This window comes from Moschus berezovskii, chromosome 24 (assembly GCF_049115385.1).
Source record: "Moschus berezovskii isolate FMDL1 chromosome 24, NW_MosBer_1.0, whole genome shotgun sequence".
Classification (NCBI taxonomy): domain Eukaryota; kingdom Metazoa; phylum Chordata; class Mammalia; order Artiodactyla; family Moschidae; genus Moschus; species Moschus berezovskii.
Genome location: NC_142483.1, coordinates 51,126,884 through 51,147,956, shown reverse-complemented (window position 1 = coordinate 51,147,956; position 21,073 = coordinate 51,126,884). Strand labels below are relative to the sequence as shown.

Sequence of the window (21,073 nt, the reverse complement as noted above, 5' to 3'; positions counted from 1 at the left end):
GTTTCTGCACAGTTGATGTTGTAGTATTATAAATTATGTTGAACATATAGCCCATTAGAGTTCATTTATTGAATAACATTGTTAGCAAGGAAGGAAGTTCGCCCCTGGCATGTGCTCTTATGAAAAGAGGAAATGGAAAGATTATTGGTTGTGTGGGTATATAAGAATACTATGTGTTCAAAATATTAGACTTTCAAAAACATTTTTGGTAATTCTTAGGACGACTGAGTGTGGCAGTAGGAGATGTGACTGTACGAGCCTTTGACCTTTTATAGGCATTGTATTTTATAAAAGAAGAGTTTAAATGAGCCATTATAGGTTCTGATACTTTTCCTGAGATTTGCTTTGTATTTAGTACCTATCTTTCTTTGTTCTGCCAGGGCCTCCAGTCTTGCCTCCTGTATGGATTTTTCATTTTTTACTTTGTCTCCAGTTCTGGGTGTTCCTTTTGTTGCTTTCGTGGGTTCTGTGTAATGGTCTCATCTAGATATTTCAGAATTGATGTCTTTGCGATCCCTCCCTTCCTTCCTTGCTTTTTTCATTCTTTCTTTCCCCCTCGCCTCCCCCGCTCTTTGTGCCTTTCCCCCGCCTCCATTTTTTTTCCTCTTTTAGTCCAGAAATTCATGTTCTCTCCTTTTCCCATAATCTTTCTAATGTATACATAACTATTGGCATTCTTCTATACCGTGCTTACCTCTGCTTTCCTTTTTATTTCAAATCAAGATTTTTTCACTGCAATTCCCAGTTGCCACGCCTTTTGTTCATTTAGTCATCTACCTTTGTCAGCCAGTTACTTTTTCCCCAGCACTTTATTATAAAAAATCTCAAACATACAAAAAAGTTGAGGGAACTCCCTGGTGGTCTAGTAGTTAGGACTCCACACTTTCACTGCAGGGGCCCAGGTTTGATTTCTGGTCAGGGAACTAAGACCTTGCAAGCTGCGTGGCACAGCCAAAAAAAAAGTTGACCAAGGTCTGTGAACACTCTTGTACCTACCACCTGGATTCTGCTATTAATATTTTATTAATGTTGTCACCTATATAGTCCTTTATCCATTCTTCTCTCTATCCATTATTCCTTTTTATTTTTGGATGCATTTCAAAATAAGTAGACGGTATCAGTACACTTCAACTCTAAATGTTTCAGTATGTGCATCATTGACTAGAGTTCAGTATTTGTTTAAAGGTCCTTTTCTTTTGAGGTGGAATTTACATAGAGACATATGCACAGACCTTAAGTGTACCATTTAATGACCTTTGTCTTTCTAAGTCAATTTGTGTTCTAATAAGCTGACTAACACCCATTATACAGTTATACCTCTGAACTTGTGTATTCATTCAGATTTTCCAAAAAAGACTTTGAATACCACAGAGTACCTTAAAATGTTTTTTAGCATGGCCAACGATATCACAAGAAGCATACTGGTAGAAGCAATTTTGAGGATACTTTTGTTTAGTTAAAAATAAAAAATTTTAAAGAAAGGCGAGGAATGCCCTTTTGTCAGCTTCATAAGCTAAATATGTAAAAGAGCTAGTTAGTTCAAGACACTTGAAACATTTTGTCTGCTAAGTGCTTGCATTTATGTTAACTCACTTGAGCCTCACATTAGCCATGTCAGATAGTGGGGACAGTTGTTATTTCTGCTCTTTGGGTGAAGAAAGAAAGGCATAGGCAGTGGGAAGAGCACAGCAGCAACTGTTTGTGCAACCAGCTCAGAGCCTCTCACTTTAAATCTTGTCCAGTGGCAGCAGCTCCAGTCGCTCTAATTTCAGTTCAGGTGCCATTCTGGATCTTGGGATTTGCTTATGAGTAACTACCAAATGTTTTATTGTGTGGACTTGGGTTACCTGTAATGACAATGCTGACACAAAAGACTTAACGCCAGTATGTTGAATTCTCTATGATGAAATATAATGCTTACGATATAAGGGAACTGCAACCGTCAGGATCCAGACAGAATTATCTAAGTGTGCTATATTTAGCATATGACACACTGATATTCTGTTCTCATAAAAGTGAACCGTATCATGATTGAAGTGCCACTTAATGTGGCAAAATGCCTATTTTTCAGAAATGTATTGCATGAGAATCTTATTGGAGAAGAGAAAGCCTTATTGATGTATCTGTTTTGGAAGGTTTATATTTCACAGCACCCTTTCTTTCCTTTAGGTAGACAAATACTTAATGACAAAACCATCTGGAGAAAATCAACTTGACATTGGATAAAGGAGTTCACAAAAATGCAGGCAGTTTTGTTCTTGTCAGGGGGTGTAAAGGTTTAGCTCTGGGTTTGGTTGATAGCACTAAGGAGAAGCTGGAAGAAATTATCATGGCTCCCAAAGAAAACTGTTCTTGAGAAAACCTCCTTGGAATAGAAATTTACTTTAGAATCCTTTAGAATCAGAAACTGGAAATAATTTATTTGAGGTCACCTTTGAGTCTGTCTTTAATTTTGTCATTTCATCGAGAAGTAGTTTTCTGTTGTCTATGCCAGAAATCTTATTTCTTTTAAGGTTTCCCCCTGTCGGTGATGTAGACTCTTCTAGAGTTATTAGAAGATGGTTGCACAGGAACTGAAAACTGTACATTTTTCTAATGTCAGTAAGGATGTCTCCTTACAGAATACAAACAAGGTAATTTTTTCAAAAGCCCTATTTCAGTTGTTTCCTGAAATAGGTAATGACTGACCTGCCTCACGTGCTGATGAGAATGGTGACGGGATCTGGCCAGTTATGCAGGGGAACCCCTGGGAGCCCTTGTAGATGGGTCTCAGAGGACCAGGGAAACAGGGAGTCGTCTCTGCTTCCTCCCTGTTATCTTTCTCTCAGGGTGGCTTTACTGGAGCTTGTTGAAGCAGTTCTGGTTTTTAGGCATTTTTAAGAAAAGATAATTCTTTAAAACTTTTTTTTATGTTATTTATTTTTGGCAGTGCTGTGTCTTTGTTGCAGCGCACTGGCTTCTCATTGCAGTGGCTTTTCTTGTTGCAGAGCACAGGCTCTAGGGCATTCGGGCTTCAGTAGTTATGTCGCACGGTCTTAGTTACTCCATGGCATGTGGGGATCTTCCTGGATCAGGGCTCGAACCCATGTCCCCTGCATTGGCAGGCGGATTCTTTACCACTGAGCCACCAGGGAAGCCCCCTTATTTATGTAAATCTGCGTGCTAAGGAATATCCTGGCAGCTGCAAGGTCTAAGGCAATGTATTAGTTGAGAAAGAAGGAAAATGGACTATGGGAAAAAAGGAGAAAGAAATCCTCTGTTCAAAAGCATGCCACTGGTGGTGGTGTCAGATAGCGTGTCTCAGCTGGGTAGCATATTGGGCCTGATTTGGGTGCAATCCACTTTGGGGCAAGTTTATTCTCTGATATGAAAGCTTTTATTTTTAAATGCACCTCTTTCCCCCCAATGCTATTGAAGTTTTAGAGAATCTAGAAGAAAAAAGCTCATTCTTCTAACAAAACTACTGTTAAACTTTGCTGCAGTTCCAGCCAAATCTGTTTTTCATCTCTAATTATTTTTGTGTGTCTGGAATTGGAAAATGCCTGTATTTTGTATCCCACTTCTGTGAAATGTCTTTCAGTGAGTCCTTGGAAAGTTGGCTGAAGGGCAAATATTGGATGTTACCACAGAGCATCAGCTAAATTGTCACTCCAGTCTGAAAAGGAGCCTTCTGTTGCATGCTGCTTTTCTCTCAGTGGGTGACTAGTATTTGTACAGCATTACTATACCTTGATAGTATATTAAAAAGCAGAGACATTACTTTGCCAACCAAGGTCCGTCTAGTCAAGGCTATGGTTTTTCCCATGGTCATGTATGGATGTGAGAGTTGGACTGTGAAGAAAGCTGATCGCCGAAGAATTGATGCTTTTGAACTGTGGTGTTGGAGAAGACTCTTGAGAGTCCCTTGGACTGCAAGGAGATCCAACCAGTCCATTCTAAAGGAGATCAATCCTGGGTGTTCATTGGAAGGACTGATGCTAAAGCTGAAACTGAAATACTTTGGCCACCTCATGCGACAAGTTGACTCACTGGAAAAGACTCTGATGCTGGGAAAGGTTGGGGGCGGGAGGAGAAGGGGACGACAGAGAATGAGATGGCTGCATGGCATCACTGACTCTGTGGACAGGAGTTTGGGTGAACTCCGGGAGGCCTGGCGTGCTGTGATTCATGGGGTTGCAGAGAGTTGGACACGACTGAGCGACTGAATTGAACTGAACTGAACTATTAAATAAGTGAATGATCTTTAAAATGGTGCTGAGGCTAAGAATGATGGCAGATTTCGGGGGGGAAAAAATCGTCTGTGCTTTCCAGAAATTGTCTTGACCATGGCTAGGATTTAATCAGGTGCTTCCTTCAGATATACATTCTTATTTTTTTTCTTCTGTTTCCATTTAAATGAATCCTTTTCTTGTATCAGTTCAATCGGTCAGTCATGTCAGATTCTTTGCGACCCCATGGACTGCATGGACTTTCTTGTATAGAGATATATTTTCTAGGGCAGAAAAATAAGACTATCATCAGTCTTCATTTTGATTGACAAACGTAACAGGCCAGCTGTGTAGGAATAAAAAATGGAGTCAGCTAAGCTAGGAATAGCCTGAATTTTCATCAGAGAGAGCTTTTTTGGGCAGAATGAATTTTGCTTGGATCAAGTAAGTTCGTTCCAATACATTAAATTCACTTATACTTTTAATATATTCAATAGTGTATTCTGTGAGGACAAACTTACTTGAGATTTTCTCTCTGGCTTCTTGTCGAATGAAGCTTTGCCCGTTTATATATGTATTGTGTGTTTTGTTTACTTGTGCCGGGTCTTAGTTGTAGCGTGCAGGATCTGTAGTTATGCCCTGTGGGCTTCAGTAGTTGTGGCTCATGAGTTTAGTTGCTCCGTGGCATTTGGGATCCCAGTTCTCCAACCAGGGATCAAACTTGCATCCTCTGCATTAGAAGACTGATTCTTAACCACTGAACCACCAGGGAAGTCCCTCGCCAGTTTATTTTGTTAAAGCTAGGAAAAAGCGAATGGATATTTCATTAAAAAAGCTACATGCCCAGGAATGTGTATAGTAGAAAAGGAGTTATGTAATTTGGGATGCATTCTCTCACTAGTGTCTTTAATTTCAAATACCATGTGCTAGAAAGGTTAGATCATATTTATCATCCTTGTTATTTAATCCTAGCAGATGACTTTTTTCTTCTCTCCTATGTAAAAATACATCTATTTTATAATAACAATAGGCCCATAGATATATTCTTAGTCATTGGCCTGTCTCATCGCTGTTTTGTTCATCACTGTATTTTTAACACCTCCTATATACCTACCGGCCCCTGGAGAAGGAAACGGTAACCCACTCCAGTATTCTTGCCTAGAGAATCCCCTGGATGGGGAAGCCTGGTAGGCTACAGTCCACGGGGTCGCAAAGAGTCGGACACGACTGAGCGACTGAACAGAACAGAACAGATATACCTACCGGCAGAAAGTGAAGAGGAACTAAAAAGCCTCTTGATGAAAGTGAAAGAGGAGAGTGAAAAGGTTGGCTTGAAGCTCAACATTCAGAAAACGAAGATCATGGCATCTGGTCCCATCGCTTCATGGGAAATAGATGGAAAAACAGTGGAAACAGTGTCAGACTTTATTTTTTGGGGCTCCAAAATCACTGCAGATGCTGATTGCAGCCATGAAGTTAAAAGACGCTTACTCCTTGGAAGGAAAGTTATGACCAGCCTAGATAGTATATTAAAAAGCAGAGATATTACTTTGCCAACAAAGGTCCGTGTAGTCAAGGCTATGGTTTTTCCCGTGGTCATGTATGGATGTGAGAGTTGGACTGTGAAGAAAGCTGATCGCCGAAGAATTGATGCTTTTGAACTGTGGTGTTGGAGAAGACTCTTGAGAGTCCCTTGGACTGCAAGGAGATCCAACCAGTCCATTCTAAAGGAGATCAATCCTGGGTGTTCACTAGAAGGACTGATGCTAAAGCTGAAACTGCAATACTTTGGCCACCTCATGCGACAAGTTGACTCACTGGGAAAGACTCTGATGCTGGGAAAGGTTGGGGGTGGGAGGAGAAGGGGACGACAGAGAATGAGATGGCTGCATGGCATCACCGACTCTGTGGATATGAGTTTGAGTGAACTCCGGGAGTTGGTGATGGACAGGGAGGCCTGGCGTGCTGTGATTCATGGGGTCGTGGAGAGTCGGACACGACTGAGCAACTGAACTGAACTGATATACTTACCTGGCAATAGCAGGCATTCAGGATTTGTTGCCCTAGACGTTGTTGGTTGTTGTACTGTTCATGGGGTTCTCAAGCCAAGAACACAGGAGTGGCTTGCCATTCTCTCCTCCAGTTGACCACGTTTTGTCAGAACTCTCAACTGTGACCCATCCACCTTGGGTGGCCCTACTCAGCATGGCTCACAGTTTCATTGAGTTATGCAAGCCCCTTTGCCACAACAAGACTGTGATCCATGAAGGGCAAAAGTGAAAAAGCTGGCTTAAAACTCAACATTCAGAAAACTAAAATCATGGGCATCTGGTCCCATCACTTCATGGCAAATAGAAGGGGGAAAATTGGAAACAGTGACAGACTTTATTTTCTTGGGCTCCAGAATCCCTGCAGACAGTGGCTGCAGCCACAGAATTAAAAGATGCTTGCACCTAGGGAGGAAAGCTATGACAAACATAGGCAGTGTATTGAAAAGCAGAGACATCATCTTGCTGACTAAGGTCCGTATAGTCAAAACTATGATTTTTCCAGTAGTCATATACAGATGTGAGAGTTGGACTGTAAAGAAGGCTGAGCGCTGAAGAATTGATGCTTTTGAATTATGGTGCTGGGGAAGACTCTTGAGAGTCCCTTGGACAGCAGGGAGATCAAGCCAGTCAATCCTGAAGGAAATCAACCTTAAATATTCGTTGGAAGGACTGATGCTGAAGCTCCAATACTTTAGCCACCTGATGCGAGGAGCCAACTCATTGGAAAAGACCCTGATGCTGGGAAAGATTGAAGGCAAAAGGAGAAGGAGGCAGTAGAGAATGAGATGGTTAGATAGTTGTTACTGACTCAATGACCATGAATTTGAGCAAACTCCAGGAGAAAGTGAAGGACAGGGAAGCCTGGCACACTGCAGTCCACGGGATCGCAAAGAGTTGGACCTGACTTAACGACTGAACAAGAGATGTTGCTGTTTATTGCTAATTGCAGAATAATAAACATTTTTTTTTTTAACGTGGTAACTTCCCTGGTGGCTCAGTGGTAAAGAATCCACCTGCCAGTGCAGGAGGCGCAGGTTCAATCCCTCGGTCGGGAGTATCTCCTGGAGAAGGAAATGGCAACCCACTCCAGTATTTCTGCCTGTAAAATCCCATTGACAGAGGAACCTGGTGGGCTATAGTCTGTGGAGTTGCAGAGTTGGTCACAACTTAGCAACTACACAACAACAATGGTTTAAGTGGAATTGTTTCTTGATTTACACTAAGAGCCAACTTGCCTTTGTAGCTTTAAGGCTCTGTACTAAACTTTCTTGAATATGTGCTCTCAAAGTTTTAGGCTGAATGACTTCTGTGAAATGTTTTTTTTCTCTCTAGAATGGAAATAGATTTTAGAAATAGCTCTAGTAATTTTAAACTGTTAAGTAAAATTATTGCTGTTTGCATTTTTCTGAAGCTAATATAATACATGCTCATAGATTGCTGTGGATAATATGGTGAAAAGCATAGGAGGTTTAGTAATTAGTATAAGTTTAAATATTCTAAAATTTATTAGGAAAAAACTGATAGTGGAAGACAAAATGGTGATTAATTTCAGTAATTGATACATAAATATAATTTCTCATTGTTAAAAGTATAAATGAGTATTAAAACTATATAAAGAGAAACATCCTAAATTATTCTGTTTCTTTTTTATTTCAGGGCTAAAAACAGTGAAGTCACATTTCATTGTTTAAAGACTATTTAGAAGACAAGATGGGGACTCCTGGTTCTGGAAGGAAAAGGACACCTGTGAAAGACCGATTTTCTGCAGAAGATGAAGCTTTGAGTAGCATTGCCAGAGAGGTATGTCTTGAAAACCCCTCTCACCACTGAGTTGTATAAAAGAGAATGTTGTAAAGATGCCGGGGGGAGAAATACAGAGATTCATTCATTGAGCTAGTTTAGAATGTTTACTGTGAATTAGATGTTAAATACAGCCTCCAAAATATTATATTAGAATAAGATGCAGTTACTGTCTCTTTACTTGGGTATTTATTCAAGTTATTTAAAATTAAGTTTTCATTTTATTTTTGTGGTTTGGTTGACCTCCAGGGACTTGTCCTAATGTTTTGAAATTTATAATTAATCTTCATTATTGAAGCTTAAAATAATTAGAATGTTGAAGATATGATAACTCTATTACAGAAATGCTCATTTGGGCTCTACCATTAATATATTCCAGGAAGCACTGTATAATTGTTGAGAGAAACAGACCTTATTTGGTGTCTGCTCAGATTCATCATCTTAGCAGTTTTTTAAATAACTGCAATGGAATTTTTGTGTTTAACTTTTAGCTAGTAATAGAGCTTATGGAGCATTTTTGTTTTGGTTTGTTGTCAACTCAGAAAAAAGGACAAAAAGGAAAGGAGTGTCACCTATTAGATCTCTGGCAGCATTTCCTGTTGCATATTGGACATTTTGGATAACTCCCAGCTGTGATTTCTCAGTGAGGAGCCAACTTTGTTTCAGACTCTGTCTGCAGTTGCAGACCTGACTGTATACTAACCTGGTGGAAGCAGCACATGGAGCATTTTCAGATTGTGTTCTTTGGGTGCGAGTTGTTCCCTCATCACTTCCTCTTTGTTATTCTTGGTAAATAACTCATGTAAAACTAGTGCTGTTTCCTTTTGACATATCACACGGTCTTTTTTTGGATTTAGCTCATTGTTATGTTTTTCCTTTTGTAAGCTACTCAGCTTTTGAATTAAAAGTCAAATTTTTATTTGAGGCAGAGGGAAGTTCTCTAAAATCTGATGACAAAACTGTGATAATACCTTGACAAAATTATTTTTTAAAATTGGTGAGATAGTTTTAGATAAAAAGGAAAAAGATATTTAAAAATGAGGCATTGGCTAACACTTTACAGTGACCTTAAGAATTTACTTGAATGAAGTATTTTGGAAGCCACATAGTTTAGCTGAAAATTGAAACTACTCAGAATATTTGATCCCAAACTGGAGGGATTTACATACCCAGATTTCTATAAGGGGAGGAGATCCCAGGATGTTTTAGGCTCTTTTTGTACTGTCACTGGGTATTTTAACTCTTTTTTTGGATATGATGCTTCATTTACAAAATTGGTATCATTCAAGCATCTAACCTTTGAGTGCTTACTATGTGACAAATACTTTTCTAAGCATTTAAAATGAGCTTTATTTTGGGGGGCTCTAAAATCACTGCAGATGGTGACTGCAACCATGAAATTAAAAGACGCTTACTCCTTGGAAGGAAAGTTATGACCAACTTAGACAGCATATTCAAAAGCAGAGACATTACTTTGCCAACAAAGGTCCATCTAGTCAAGGCTATGGTTTTTCTAGTAGTCATGTATGGATGGGAGAGTTGGACTATAAAGAAAGCTGAGCGCCAAAGAATTGATGCTTTTGAACTGTGGTGTTGGAGAAGACTCTTGAGAGTCCCTTGGAGTACAGGGAGATCCAACCAGTCCATCCTAAAGGAGATCAGTCCTGGGTGTTCATTGGAAGGACTGATGTTGAAGCTGAAACTCCAGTACTTTGGCTACCTGATGCGAAGAGTTGACTCATTTGAAAAGATCCTGATGCTGGGCAAGATGGAAGGCGGGAGGAGAAGGGGATGACAAAGGATGAGATGGTTGGATGGCATCAGTGACTCAATGAACATGAGTTTGAGTATGCTCCGGGAGTTGGCAATGGGCAGGGAGGCCTGGCATGCTGCAGTCCATGGGGTTGCAAAGAGTCGGACACGACTGAGCAACTGAACTGAACTGAATTTGTTTCATCTCCACAGAATTCTGAAATTGGTTCCATTATAGTCTCCATTTTACAGATGAAGAAATGATTGCACAGAAAAGACAAGTAACTTCCCTAAGGTCACACAGCTAGGAAATAGCAGAGCTTGGATTTGAATAACAAATTCAAATGAAGTCTATGCCATGCTTTTTTTAGTGTTCTCCATCTTCTCCATTAATAGTTTGTTTTTCTGTAGCTTTTCATGATTTTAAATCAAATCACATCTTGATTCTCAAAATAACCCTATAAGTTAGGATAGACATTTTCTTTTTAAGGCTGCTATTTCAAGTGGACAGATACTCTTTAAAAAAATTTTTTTTTAATTTACTTTTGATTGTGCTGGGTCTTTGTTGCTGCGAGAGCTTTTTCTCTAGATGCAGCAAGTGGGGACTATGCTCTGGTTGTGGTGCATGGGCTTCTGGTGGTGGCGGCTCTTGTTGCAGAGCACAGGCTCTAGGGCATGCAGAGTTAAGTAGTTGCGGCTTGCAGGCTCTAGAGCACAGGCTTAAAAGTTGTGGCACATGGGCTTAGTTGCTCTGCAGTATGTGGGGTCTTCCCTGATCAACGATTGAACTCTTGTCTCCTGCATTGGCAGGCAGATTCTTTACCACTGAGCTACCAGGTGAGCCCCGGATAGATGTTATTAGCCTTAGTTACAAGTGAGGAAACAGATGAAACCGAGCGATTAATGTCTGAAGGGTATCAAAACCGGGACTCAAGCTCAGCTTTTAAAGCTACTGTTCATTCTTCCGTATCATACTACTTCGAGAAGAGCTGGGCCCTGGAGAGTTACAAGCATGGCTTTGAATTCTGGCTGTACTCATTGATGGTTAAGTAATCTTGTTAAGTAACTACTGTGGACTTCAGTTTCCTCAACTGTACAGTGGGAATAATAGAGGCCTCCTGTATTATAGAACATTTAAATAGTGCGTGTAAACTTTACCATGGTGTTAGACTTGCAGTAGGCTGTTTTGTTGCTTCTTAATAAGTTGAAATAGGAAGTGAGAAGTGAAATACTCTTTTGCAAAAAGTATTTAAGATAGGTGCTCTAAAACATGGTTGATCATCAGAATCTCTCAAGTTGCTTTTTCAGTGTACAGATTACCAGGCCTTACCCCATACTTGCTAAATCTGAGTCTGTGAGGGTGAGCTTATACATTTGTATTTAAATGCACACACACACAGATGCACAAGCATGTGCACACACGCATAGAGATACACAGACACGCTCCTTCCTGGGCCAGTCATGGGAACGATGCGCACAGAAGAACCCATCTTGGATGATCAGTTTTTTATACTTACAGGTTGTTTCCTCCCTGTACCTTATTACTTTGCTATGAAATCACTAAGTTTAATCCAGTTATTATATTTAAAGTTACAGTAATTATTTTTATAAAAAGTTTATTCCTAGTTTTCATTTCTGTCTTCCAAACTCTGAACATGAATATTCCAACTCTGATGATCTGGTCAGCTTAAACCTGAAACTTAAAAGGACTAGTTTTTACTTCTAAGATTCAAGATTATTCGCAAGAATGAGTGCCTAGTGTGTGATGCAGTTGTCGTGCAACTTTAGAGGAAGTAGGTTTAGCAGTCTTAATAATTCTTTTGTATATCTTTTGTGATTCTTTCTTCTCTTTTAAGTTTTCATATCCAATTCTCTATTGTCCATTCATATGTTGGACGGTTGGCATTCGTAGATAGTCCCCAGTCTTTGTTTTCTCTGATAGGATCATCCTTTCACACACACACACAAATGCCTTGGGTTAGGAATAAAAACTAACAGAACCCTCGTAACAACTGAAAATGACAAATAGCGTAATCTTTTTTTTAAAGTTTAATCTTAAGAGTTTAATTTGTCTTTCTTCACTTCAAATTGCTTTTTGAGGTAGATAGGGCATGCCATAAATAAATAAAAATAGCTTCTTTTTCCTCCTGCTTACTTTCTTTCAAGTTTCCATGCTTCTCAGTTGGCACCAAATCAGACAACTGGAGGGAAGGAGGAGAAAAGGAAAAAGGGGCATGATTGTGTTCTGCACACTGAATAATTTGTGTGCTAACATGTGGAACTGAGCGCGTTTAAAAAATTGTTATAAAATACTCATAAAATGACCACTGTAACCATTTTTAAGTGTGCAGTTCTGTGGGTTTAAGTACAGTCACGTGTGCAAACATCATCACCATCTATCTCCAAGAATCTTTTTATCTTGTAAAAGCTGTATGGATTTTTGAGAATGTTGAAATGTTTGAAGACTGCTCTGTGAAGGAGGCGTGTGGATGGATCTAGAAGTCCAGCCGTGCTGTGGTAGGTGTGTTGCTGCTCTCTCGGGAGGGCACGTCTGTCACGGCACTCGTGAGAGCAGCTGTTGAGGGAGGCCCCAGCAGGTTCTCTGGGGTGTCAGAAGGCCCATCTGGATGCTTATTACCTTTCTTGCGTGTGTGACTTTGATTGTCCCACAGGTTTGGGGGAAATGCAGTTGGAGAGTTGACTGTCAGTGAAAATTACCTAAAAGCAGAGAGTGTATCAAACTGGGGACCCTTAGGCAGCTAGCCTCTGAAAGGGAGAAGGACAGGGAAGGATGAAAGCCAGTTATGCCGCCTTGCCACAGTCAGTTTCATGAGTGTTACGGTGAGTGTTTCTGAGAAGTAGAAGGTCCTGAAGGGTCAGCAGGCAGTCTGATTACGGCATCACTGAAGCCTGGAGTATTACTCCTTTCCTTGTTGTAGAGCTGAAATGATGAAGAAAACATGTTTTCTGCACTTCCCTTCAAATGAAAGTCATCAGAATGTTGCTTATTTTTGAACCTGATGATCTGAAAGTCTTTCTGGTTCTAAAATTCTGTGATTTCTTTTGAGATTCAGGACCCCCTCAACATTCATATTCATCTAGCACAATTTTTGTAAATCTAAAGAATCATTGACAGTGACTTCCCTGGCGGTCCAGTGGCTAAGACTCTGCACTCCCAGTGCAGGGGGCCTGGGTTCCATCCTTGGTCAGGGAACTAGATCCCATATGCCGCAACTAAGTGTTCACATGTGCTGCAACTTAAAAGAAAAGATCTTACAAGCACAACAAAGATCAAAGATCCCTCATGCAACAACTGAGACTTGACACAGCCAAAAGAAAATAAAAAACAGAATCAATGGAAAGCATAGAAACTGATCTTTTATAGGAGTTCAGTTCAGTCGCTCAGTCGTGTCTGACTCTTTGCAACCCCATGAATCACAGCATGCCAGGCCTCCCTGTCCATCACCAACTCCCGGAGTCCACTCAAACTCATGTCCATCAAGTCAGTGATGCCATCCAGCCATCTCACTCTATCATCCCCTAGGAGTTGCTGCTGCTGCTGCTGCTAAGTCACTTCAGTCGTGTCCGACTCTGTGTGACCCCATAGACGGAAGCCCACCAGGCTCCCCCGTCCCTGGGATTCTCCAGGCAAGAACACTGGAGTGGGTTGCCATTTCCTTCTCCAATGTGTGAAAGTGGAAAGTGAAAAGTGAAAGTGAAGTCGCTCAGTCGTGTCCGACCCTTAGCGACCCCACGGACTGCAGCCTACCAGGCTCCTCCATCCATGGGATTTCTAGGCAGCAGTACTGGAGTGGCTTGCCATTGCCTTCTCCGCCCTAGGAGTTAGAGTCTAGCAAATGAAATGTGTGGAGACTGTCATGTTGAGCAGAGTTTGCATGTAAACATATTCTGTGTGCAAACCTATTTGTAATAGTAAGGACAAAAGGAAACTCTATGGCTGTTTACCATTTGTCGCTGCTAGAACTTTCGGATTTCATTTTTTTTTTAACACTAGCTTTATTGAGATATAATTCACATAACATGTAATTCACTCATTTGAAGCACACCATTCAATGGTTTTTACATGACTAATTTTTAAGCTGTGGTCAATATATGTGTAACCATCACCACTGTCTATTTCAAAAATCTTTTCATCACCCCAGACAGAAGTTCTGTAACCATTAAACAATAACTCTTTTGCTCCCTCTTTCAGCTCCTAGTAACCTCTCATTTACTTTATGTGCCTATGAATTTGTCTAACTCTAGATATTTCATATAATTGAAATTATACAATATTTGTCCTCTTGTTTCTGGCTTAAGGCCTTAGCGTAATGTCTTCAAGATTCATCCATGTTGTAGCAAGTGTCAAAACTTCATTCCTCTTTTTCTTCCACTTTAAAGAACTTAATTCCTTCTTTTATGGATAAATAATAGTCCATTGTATGTATGTATTGCATTTTCTTTATCCGTTTGTCTGTTGATGGACAGTTGGTTGGATTTTATTATTTTGCTGCCTAAAATGGTAGATTCCGGCCATCTAGTAATGAAAACCAGAAATCTGATTATGGATTAGCAGCCTGAGAAGAAGGATAAAAAGGGAAGAACAATGCTTAGTTTAAAAAATACTGTCCAATATTACTGTTTTATGGAATAACAGCCACGATAGCTTGATAGAGCTAATAATTTTCTCATAGTTATTTTGCTGTTTTGTTCTAGTAGTCTGTTCATTTTTAGGCAGTGTTGAATTAAGGATAAAAAACTTTTGTCAAGGATAGCAGTTTTTTAAAATGCAAAGAATTTCCATAATCAATAATGATTATGGGTATTAATACATTTTTCATTTAAGAATAAAGTGGGGTTTTTTAGAAACATGAATTTTGAATGTCATTCATTTAGTAAATGTTTATTGGGCATCTACTCTCGTAGGTGCTGTGTTAGGTAAGGACGTGGGATGGACAGGTCTAACGTGGTCATTTCCCTTATAGAGCTTAGATGCTAGAGGAAAAAACTGACCTTAAAATTAATGTCTGCATTTAATATTGTAATTTCTGTCTTGAAAGCTGTGGTTGTCAGTGTATGTTACAACCAGTGGCATTCTTAAAATTCAACAAACGTAATAATATATTTATTTACAGCCGTGCTAATTGCTTTGAGTGAACGGTAAATGATTTTATTGAATAGTGTGTGATGGGGGACTTGACATGTTTGATGGCTTTGGGAAGGCTTCCCTGAGGAAGTTCCCTTTCAGTTGAGTTTTGAAGGAGGAGTGGAATGATTTAGGAGGAGGTGTCAGATTCCAGGAAGAGCTTTACAGTCAGAGGGAAGAACATGGGACAAGCTTCTGAGGCCAAAAGATATGGAAAATTCAAGGAATAGCACCAGCTAACTTTTGCTGAGCTCTAATTATGTACCAGGCACTGTTCTGAGCCCTTTAAACAGACTTAATCCTCTTGATAACTCTGTGGGGTGGTCTGCTGTTCTCATTTGATCCATGGTGAATCCACGGCATGGAGAAGTGAGGTAACTTCCTCAAGGTCACATAGCTAGAAAGGGGTCGGGCTGACAAGTGCACTTGGGCTCCTGCACTCTTAACTGTTGCACCTCCAGGATATCACTGTTAACTCTGACATGGACAGCAAGGAGGATGACATGGACAGCAAGGAGGAGAGTGGCTGGAGAGGCAGGCAGGAGCCAGATCATGTAGGCTGGTGGCTCTCAACAGCGAGTAACTTTGTCCCACAGAAAACAGTGGGCAATGTATGAGGATATTTCTGCCTGTCACTACTGGCATTTGTGGGGAGAGGTCAGGGATATTGCTAAAAATGCTACAGTGCACAGGAGAGCCCCACCCCCCAAGAAAGAATTTCCTGGTTCAAATGTCAGTAAGGCTTAGGTTGAGAACCCTGATACGATTTTGGTCTGCGTTCTAAAGAGGAAAGGGGAAAAATGAAGGATTTTGTGTAGGGGTATGACATGATCAGATTTGTGTCTTCAAAAGATGACTTTCCTGTGGGTTGGAGATGCTATTATTAATAATAGCAGAAAGAGACCTTAGTGGTTGCAGGGAGATGAGTCATGAGAGCCAGCGGTGGCCTGGCCTAAAGTGACGCCTGTGGGGATGAGGGGAGATGGTTGGAATGGAGACAGAGAAGATGCTTAGTGAGTGGTAGTGGCAGTGGGGGCAGCTTGGGGTTGTGCATCCGGTCAGATGGTAGGCAACATTAGTGTGTGGAGGACGCGTGCAGAGGGAAGACCGTAGATTTATGTTAGGCTGCGTGGAATTTAATGTGTCTGTGGAGATCGTGAAGAAGCAGTTTGGGGGTTTGGGTCAGGAGCTCAAGGGAGAGGTCTGGGCTCTACATACACATCTGAGACTTGCGCGCATGTAGAAAGGGATTGAAATTGTGAGTTGTGGATGAGACTGTCTAGAGGGAAAGTGTAGAGTTGAGGATAGTCAGTCCTCGGGCTGAGCCCTGAAGAACTCCAGGTCATATCTCGAGTCTTCCTAATGTTGACACTTTCTTTGATCATCTTTTTGTGTTTGGTTCAGATTGTTCTGTCCCGGTTGTATTTGTCTGAAAAGTTAACTCCACAGAAGGCAGAATTATTCTTCTTTAAAATACCTTTAATACGTTCAGTGGTGGTACACAGAATTTATAAAAGATGATGAAATATGAGTTAACTTTTCAGAGTTATGAGAAATAAATGCTTTTCTTTCCGTTTCTACCCGGTTAAGGGTTTTCTTTAAAAATTCTGCCGGCTTGTATTCACTGGTCTTGTGTTTTATTTTTGCTGTGCTGGGTCTTTGTTGCTGCTGGGGCGTTCTTGGGTGGCGGCAGGCAGGAGCTGCTCTCGGCGGGGCGTATGGGCTTCTCCCTGCGGTGGCTGCTCTCGGTGCCGGGCACGGGCTCTGGTGCACGGCTTCAGCAGTTGTGGCACACATAGGGTTAGTTGCTCTGCGGCATGTGGGATCTTCCCAGACCAGGGATGGAACTCATTTCCTCTCCATTGGCGGGCGGAATCTTTAAGCACTGGACCACCAGGGAAGTCCTGTACTTAATGCTTTTATTAGACAAATGCTTTGAAAGAGTTGTCACTTTTATTCATTTAGGAGTCTTTCCAGTGGCGTTAGTGTGTGATTGCACCTGTCTTCATTTTTTTTCCCATTTACCCACTGAAATTAAGGCAAAGGGAGGGGGCCGATGTGATTGGGGCACCCCTCCCCCTGCAATCCAGAGCCCTGGCTCTGTGATGGCCAATGTTCCTCTTGAATACAAAGCAGCAGAGTTTTTAAAGAAAACCCTTAACTGGGTAGAAATGGAAAGAAAAGCATTCATTTCTCATATCTCTGAAAAGTTAACTCATATTTCATAATATGAGGAATTATGTCTCACTGTTCCTGGAGTTATCCCGCTAACCAGAATTAAGGGAGGATTACTGGGCCTGAAAGCTGATCGCCAAAGAATTGATGCTTTTGAACTGTGGTGTTGGAGAAGACTCTTGAGAGTCCCTTGTACTGCAAGGAGATCCAACCAGTCCATTCTAATGGAGATCAATCTTGGGTGTTCATTGGAAGGACTGATGCTACAGCTGAAACTGCAATACTTTGGTCACCTCATGCAACAAGTTGACTTACTGGAAAAGACTCTGATGCTAGGAAAGGTTGAGGGCAGGAGGAGAAGGGGACGACAGAGAATGAGATGGCTGGATGGCATCACTGACTCTGTGGACATGAGTTTGAGTGAACTCCGGGAGTTGGTGATGGACAGGGAGGCCTGGCGTGCTGTGATTCATGGGGTCGCGGAGAGTCGGACACGACTGAGCGACTGAACTGAACTGAACTGGGCCTGAAGTTTTGTGTCAGTGTGACTAAAATATGTTTGGTATAAAATTCATTGTCATTATCTTCACCACTCCTGTGACTTATAGGCATTTGGAGAAAAAATTCAGATAGCACAGTATCATTATCCTAAATATAAAGCCTTTACTAGCAACCCCCACTCCCAGCCCCCAAGACATACACAGAGTATTTCTGCTGGGACTGTGAATCACATTTTCCTTTGGCAAGACATGTCATTGCTGAGCCAAAGTTTCAGCTTTCCTGTGCTATCTATTTATTAGATTGTATTCAAACCCCAGTAATAAAGTTTGTAATCTTAAATTTCTTCTCTCATTCCGAAAGAATATTTTGCTGTCAGAAGATTTCTGAATAAAAGGAAGATAAAATTATTAGACATCAGAAGAAAATGGATTAAAATTCCCTAGATTTTATCTAATATTGTTATTTTTGTTCAGGAAAGTTTATATAGTTGGTTTTCAACTACCAAAAGCTTTAAAAAAAAAGTTGATATTGTAAGATCAAATTAAGAAAAATGATACCCAAGATTTTCTACTAAAGGGAAGTTGCTAGGAAGTTGAGTAATGATTTTTATTTGTTAATTTGGAAACCGTGGCAACACAATAAATATTATGTCTCAGCTTGTCTTTCAGTTTTCTTTTGGCATGAGTGTCATGGAAGAATAAACAAAATTAAACACAGTAAACTCTTGAGACCTAGCTACCTGAATTAGTCATTTTCCTTGACAGTTTCACTTTGTATAACTTTGTATTTTAGATTTCTTGAAATTAAAGCGTAGTCTGTAAAGGCCTAAATAACTCAGATGGTAAAGAATCTACCTGCAATGCAGGAGACCCAGGTTTGATCCCTGGGTCAGGAAGATCCCCTGGAGAAGGAAATGGTAACCCACTCCAGTATTCTTGCCTGGGAAATCCCATGGACAGAGAAACTTAGTGGGCTCCCTGGGGTCGCAAAGAGTTGGACATAACTGAGGGACAAACACACACACACACCTTATTTTTCTTTCTCATTCCAGTTGCGTGGATTTTGTATTATGGGTGTACATGCAGGCTGGCAGTTCCACATTTGGCTCCATTCAGTTCATTTATGTCTAATGATGAAATTTGAATTTGCCTCCCTTTAAAACTGTCCCATATGATAGTGGGATAAAAGTTTCAAAAGCTAGAGGTTCCTGTTCTTTTAAAGGCATTTGAGTGTGCTTTCATGTTCTGTTTTTGAAAAAGGTTGAATGCATAAAGGTTTTAGTAGTAGTGTAAGTGCCCATGAGTCTACAGTAAATGATGCTATCCTTTTGGGACAGTTATTGCAGACCTTTTCCTAAAAGATAAGAAGGGAGGGAGAAGACATTGTAAACCAAGTGTAGGGCCCTTTTTATTTCACCCCTAGTCCTAGTTCCAATTCCCTTACCCCAACCGGGAGCCACTATAGTAGAATCTTGAGTAGCCTTCTGCTCCTCTTCTAAACGTTCTAACACGTATCATTATAAACAGTATTATTTTATGGGTTTTTGTGTCACTTTCTAAGTGTTCTCAGCCATGGGGGTGTGAAACAGCTAGAAATTGCCAGAATAACAGCGTGGTACAAAAAAGATCTTCACGACCAAGATAGTCACGATAATGTGATCACTGTCCTAGAGCCAGACATCTTGGAATGTGAAGTCAAGTGGGCCTTAGAAAGCATCACTACTAACAAAGCTAGTGGAGGTGATGGAATTCCAGTTGAGCTATTTCAAGTCTTGAAAGATGATGCTGGGAAAGTGCTGCACTCAATATGCCAGCAGATTTGGAAAACTCAGCAGTGGCCACAGGACTGGAAGAGGTCAGTCTTCATTCCAATCCCAAAGAAAGGCAATGCCAAAGAATGCTCAAACTACCGCACAATTGCACTCATCTCACACGCTAGTAAAGTCATGCTCAAAATTCTCCAAGCCAGGCTTCAGCAGTATGTAAACCGTGAACTCCCAGATGTTCAAGCAGGTTTTAGAAAAGGCAGAGGCTCCAGAGATCAAATTGCCAACATCCGCTGGATCATGGAGAAAGCAAGAGAGTTTCAGAAAAACATCTATTTCTGCTTCATTGACTATGCCAAAGCCTTTGACTGTGTGGATCACAATAAATTGTGGAACATTCTGAAAGAGATGGGAATCCCAGACCACCTGACCTGCCTCTTGAGAAACCTGTATGCAGGTCAGGAAGCAACAGTTAGAACTGGACATGGAACAACAGACTGGTTCCAAATAGGAAAAGGTGTACGTCAAGGTTGTATATTGTCACCTTGCTTATTTAACTTATATGCAGAGTACATCATGAGGAACGCTGGGCTGGAAGAAGCACAAGCTGGAATCAAGATTGCTGGGAGAAATATCAATAACCTCAGATATGCAGATGACACCACCCTTATGGCAGAAAGTGAAGAGGAACTCAAAAGCCTCTTGATGAAAGTGAAAGAGGAGAGTGAAAAGGTTGGCTTGAAGCTCAACATTCAGAAAACAAAGATCATGGCATCTGGTCCCATCACTTCATGGGAAATAGATGGAAAAACAGTGGAAACAGTGTCAGACTTTGTTTTTTTGGGCTCCAAAATCACTGCAGATGCTGATTGCAGCCATGAAATTAAAAGACGCTTGCTCCTTGGAAGGAAAGTTATGACCAACCTTGATAGTATATTAAAAAGCAGAGACATTACTTTGCCAACCAAGGTCCGTCTAGTCAAGGCAATGGTTTTTCCCGTGGTCATGTATGGATGTGAGAGTTGGACTGTGAAGAAAGCTGATCGCCGAAGAATCGGTGCTTTTGAACTGTGGTGTTGGAGAAGACTCTTGAGAGTCCCTTATACTGCAAGGAGATCCAACCAGTCCATTCTAAAGGAGATCAATCCTGGATGTTCATTGGAGGGACTGATGCTAAAGCTGAAACTGCAATACTTTGGCCACCTCATGTGACGAGTTGACTCACTGGAAAAGACTCTGATGCTGGGAAAGGTTGGGGGCGGGAGGAGAAGGGGACAACAGAGAATGAGATGGCTGGATGGCATCACCGACTCTCTGGACATGAGTTTGAGTGTACTCCGGGAGTTGGTGATGGACAGGGAGGCCTGGCGTGCTGTGATTCATGGGGTCGCGGAGAGTCGGACACGACTGAGCGACTGAACTGAACTTGGCTGAAGAGAGGGTGGGGGGAGTGGGAGCTAACGTTGGAGAGGCCAGAGGGCCTGATCAGGATGGGATTTGTGTGCTGAGGAGTTTACATTTTATTTGGGCAACTGAGGGGAGCCATTGAAGGGTAAAACCTTTTCCAGAGTTAGCCACCATGTAGAGTGACCGATAGGGAGAAAATGAGTGAGGAGGCTTTGTTGTCATCTTGGGAGAGGTGATGAGAGCCTGAATTCAGGCAGTGACAGTGGGA

General features: G+C 41.1%; 1 protein-coding gene across 19 annotated transcripts in view; it reads left to right on the top strand.

The window, feature by feature from the left end:
- Positions 1-21,073, top strand: part of LRRFIP2 (LRR binding FLII interacting protein 2) — a 114,118-nt gene that overhangs the window by 18,214 nt on the left and 74,831 nt on the right. For all 19 annotated transcript variants that reach the window (XM_088831539.1, XM_088831540.1, XM_088831537.1 and 16 more), the window contains one exon: positions 7,916-8,059. In XM_088831539.1, coding sequence (XP_088687665.1) covers positions 7,970-8,059 — 90 coding nt within the window. In that variant the 5' untranslated portion in view covers positions 7,916-7,969. The remainder of the gene's footprint in view (positions 1-7,915; positions 8,060-21,073) is intronic.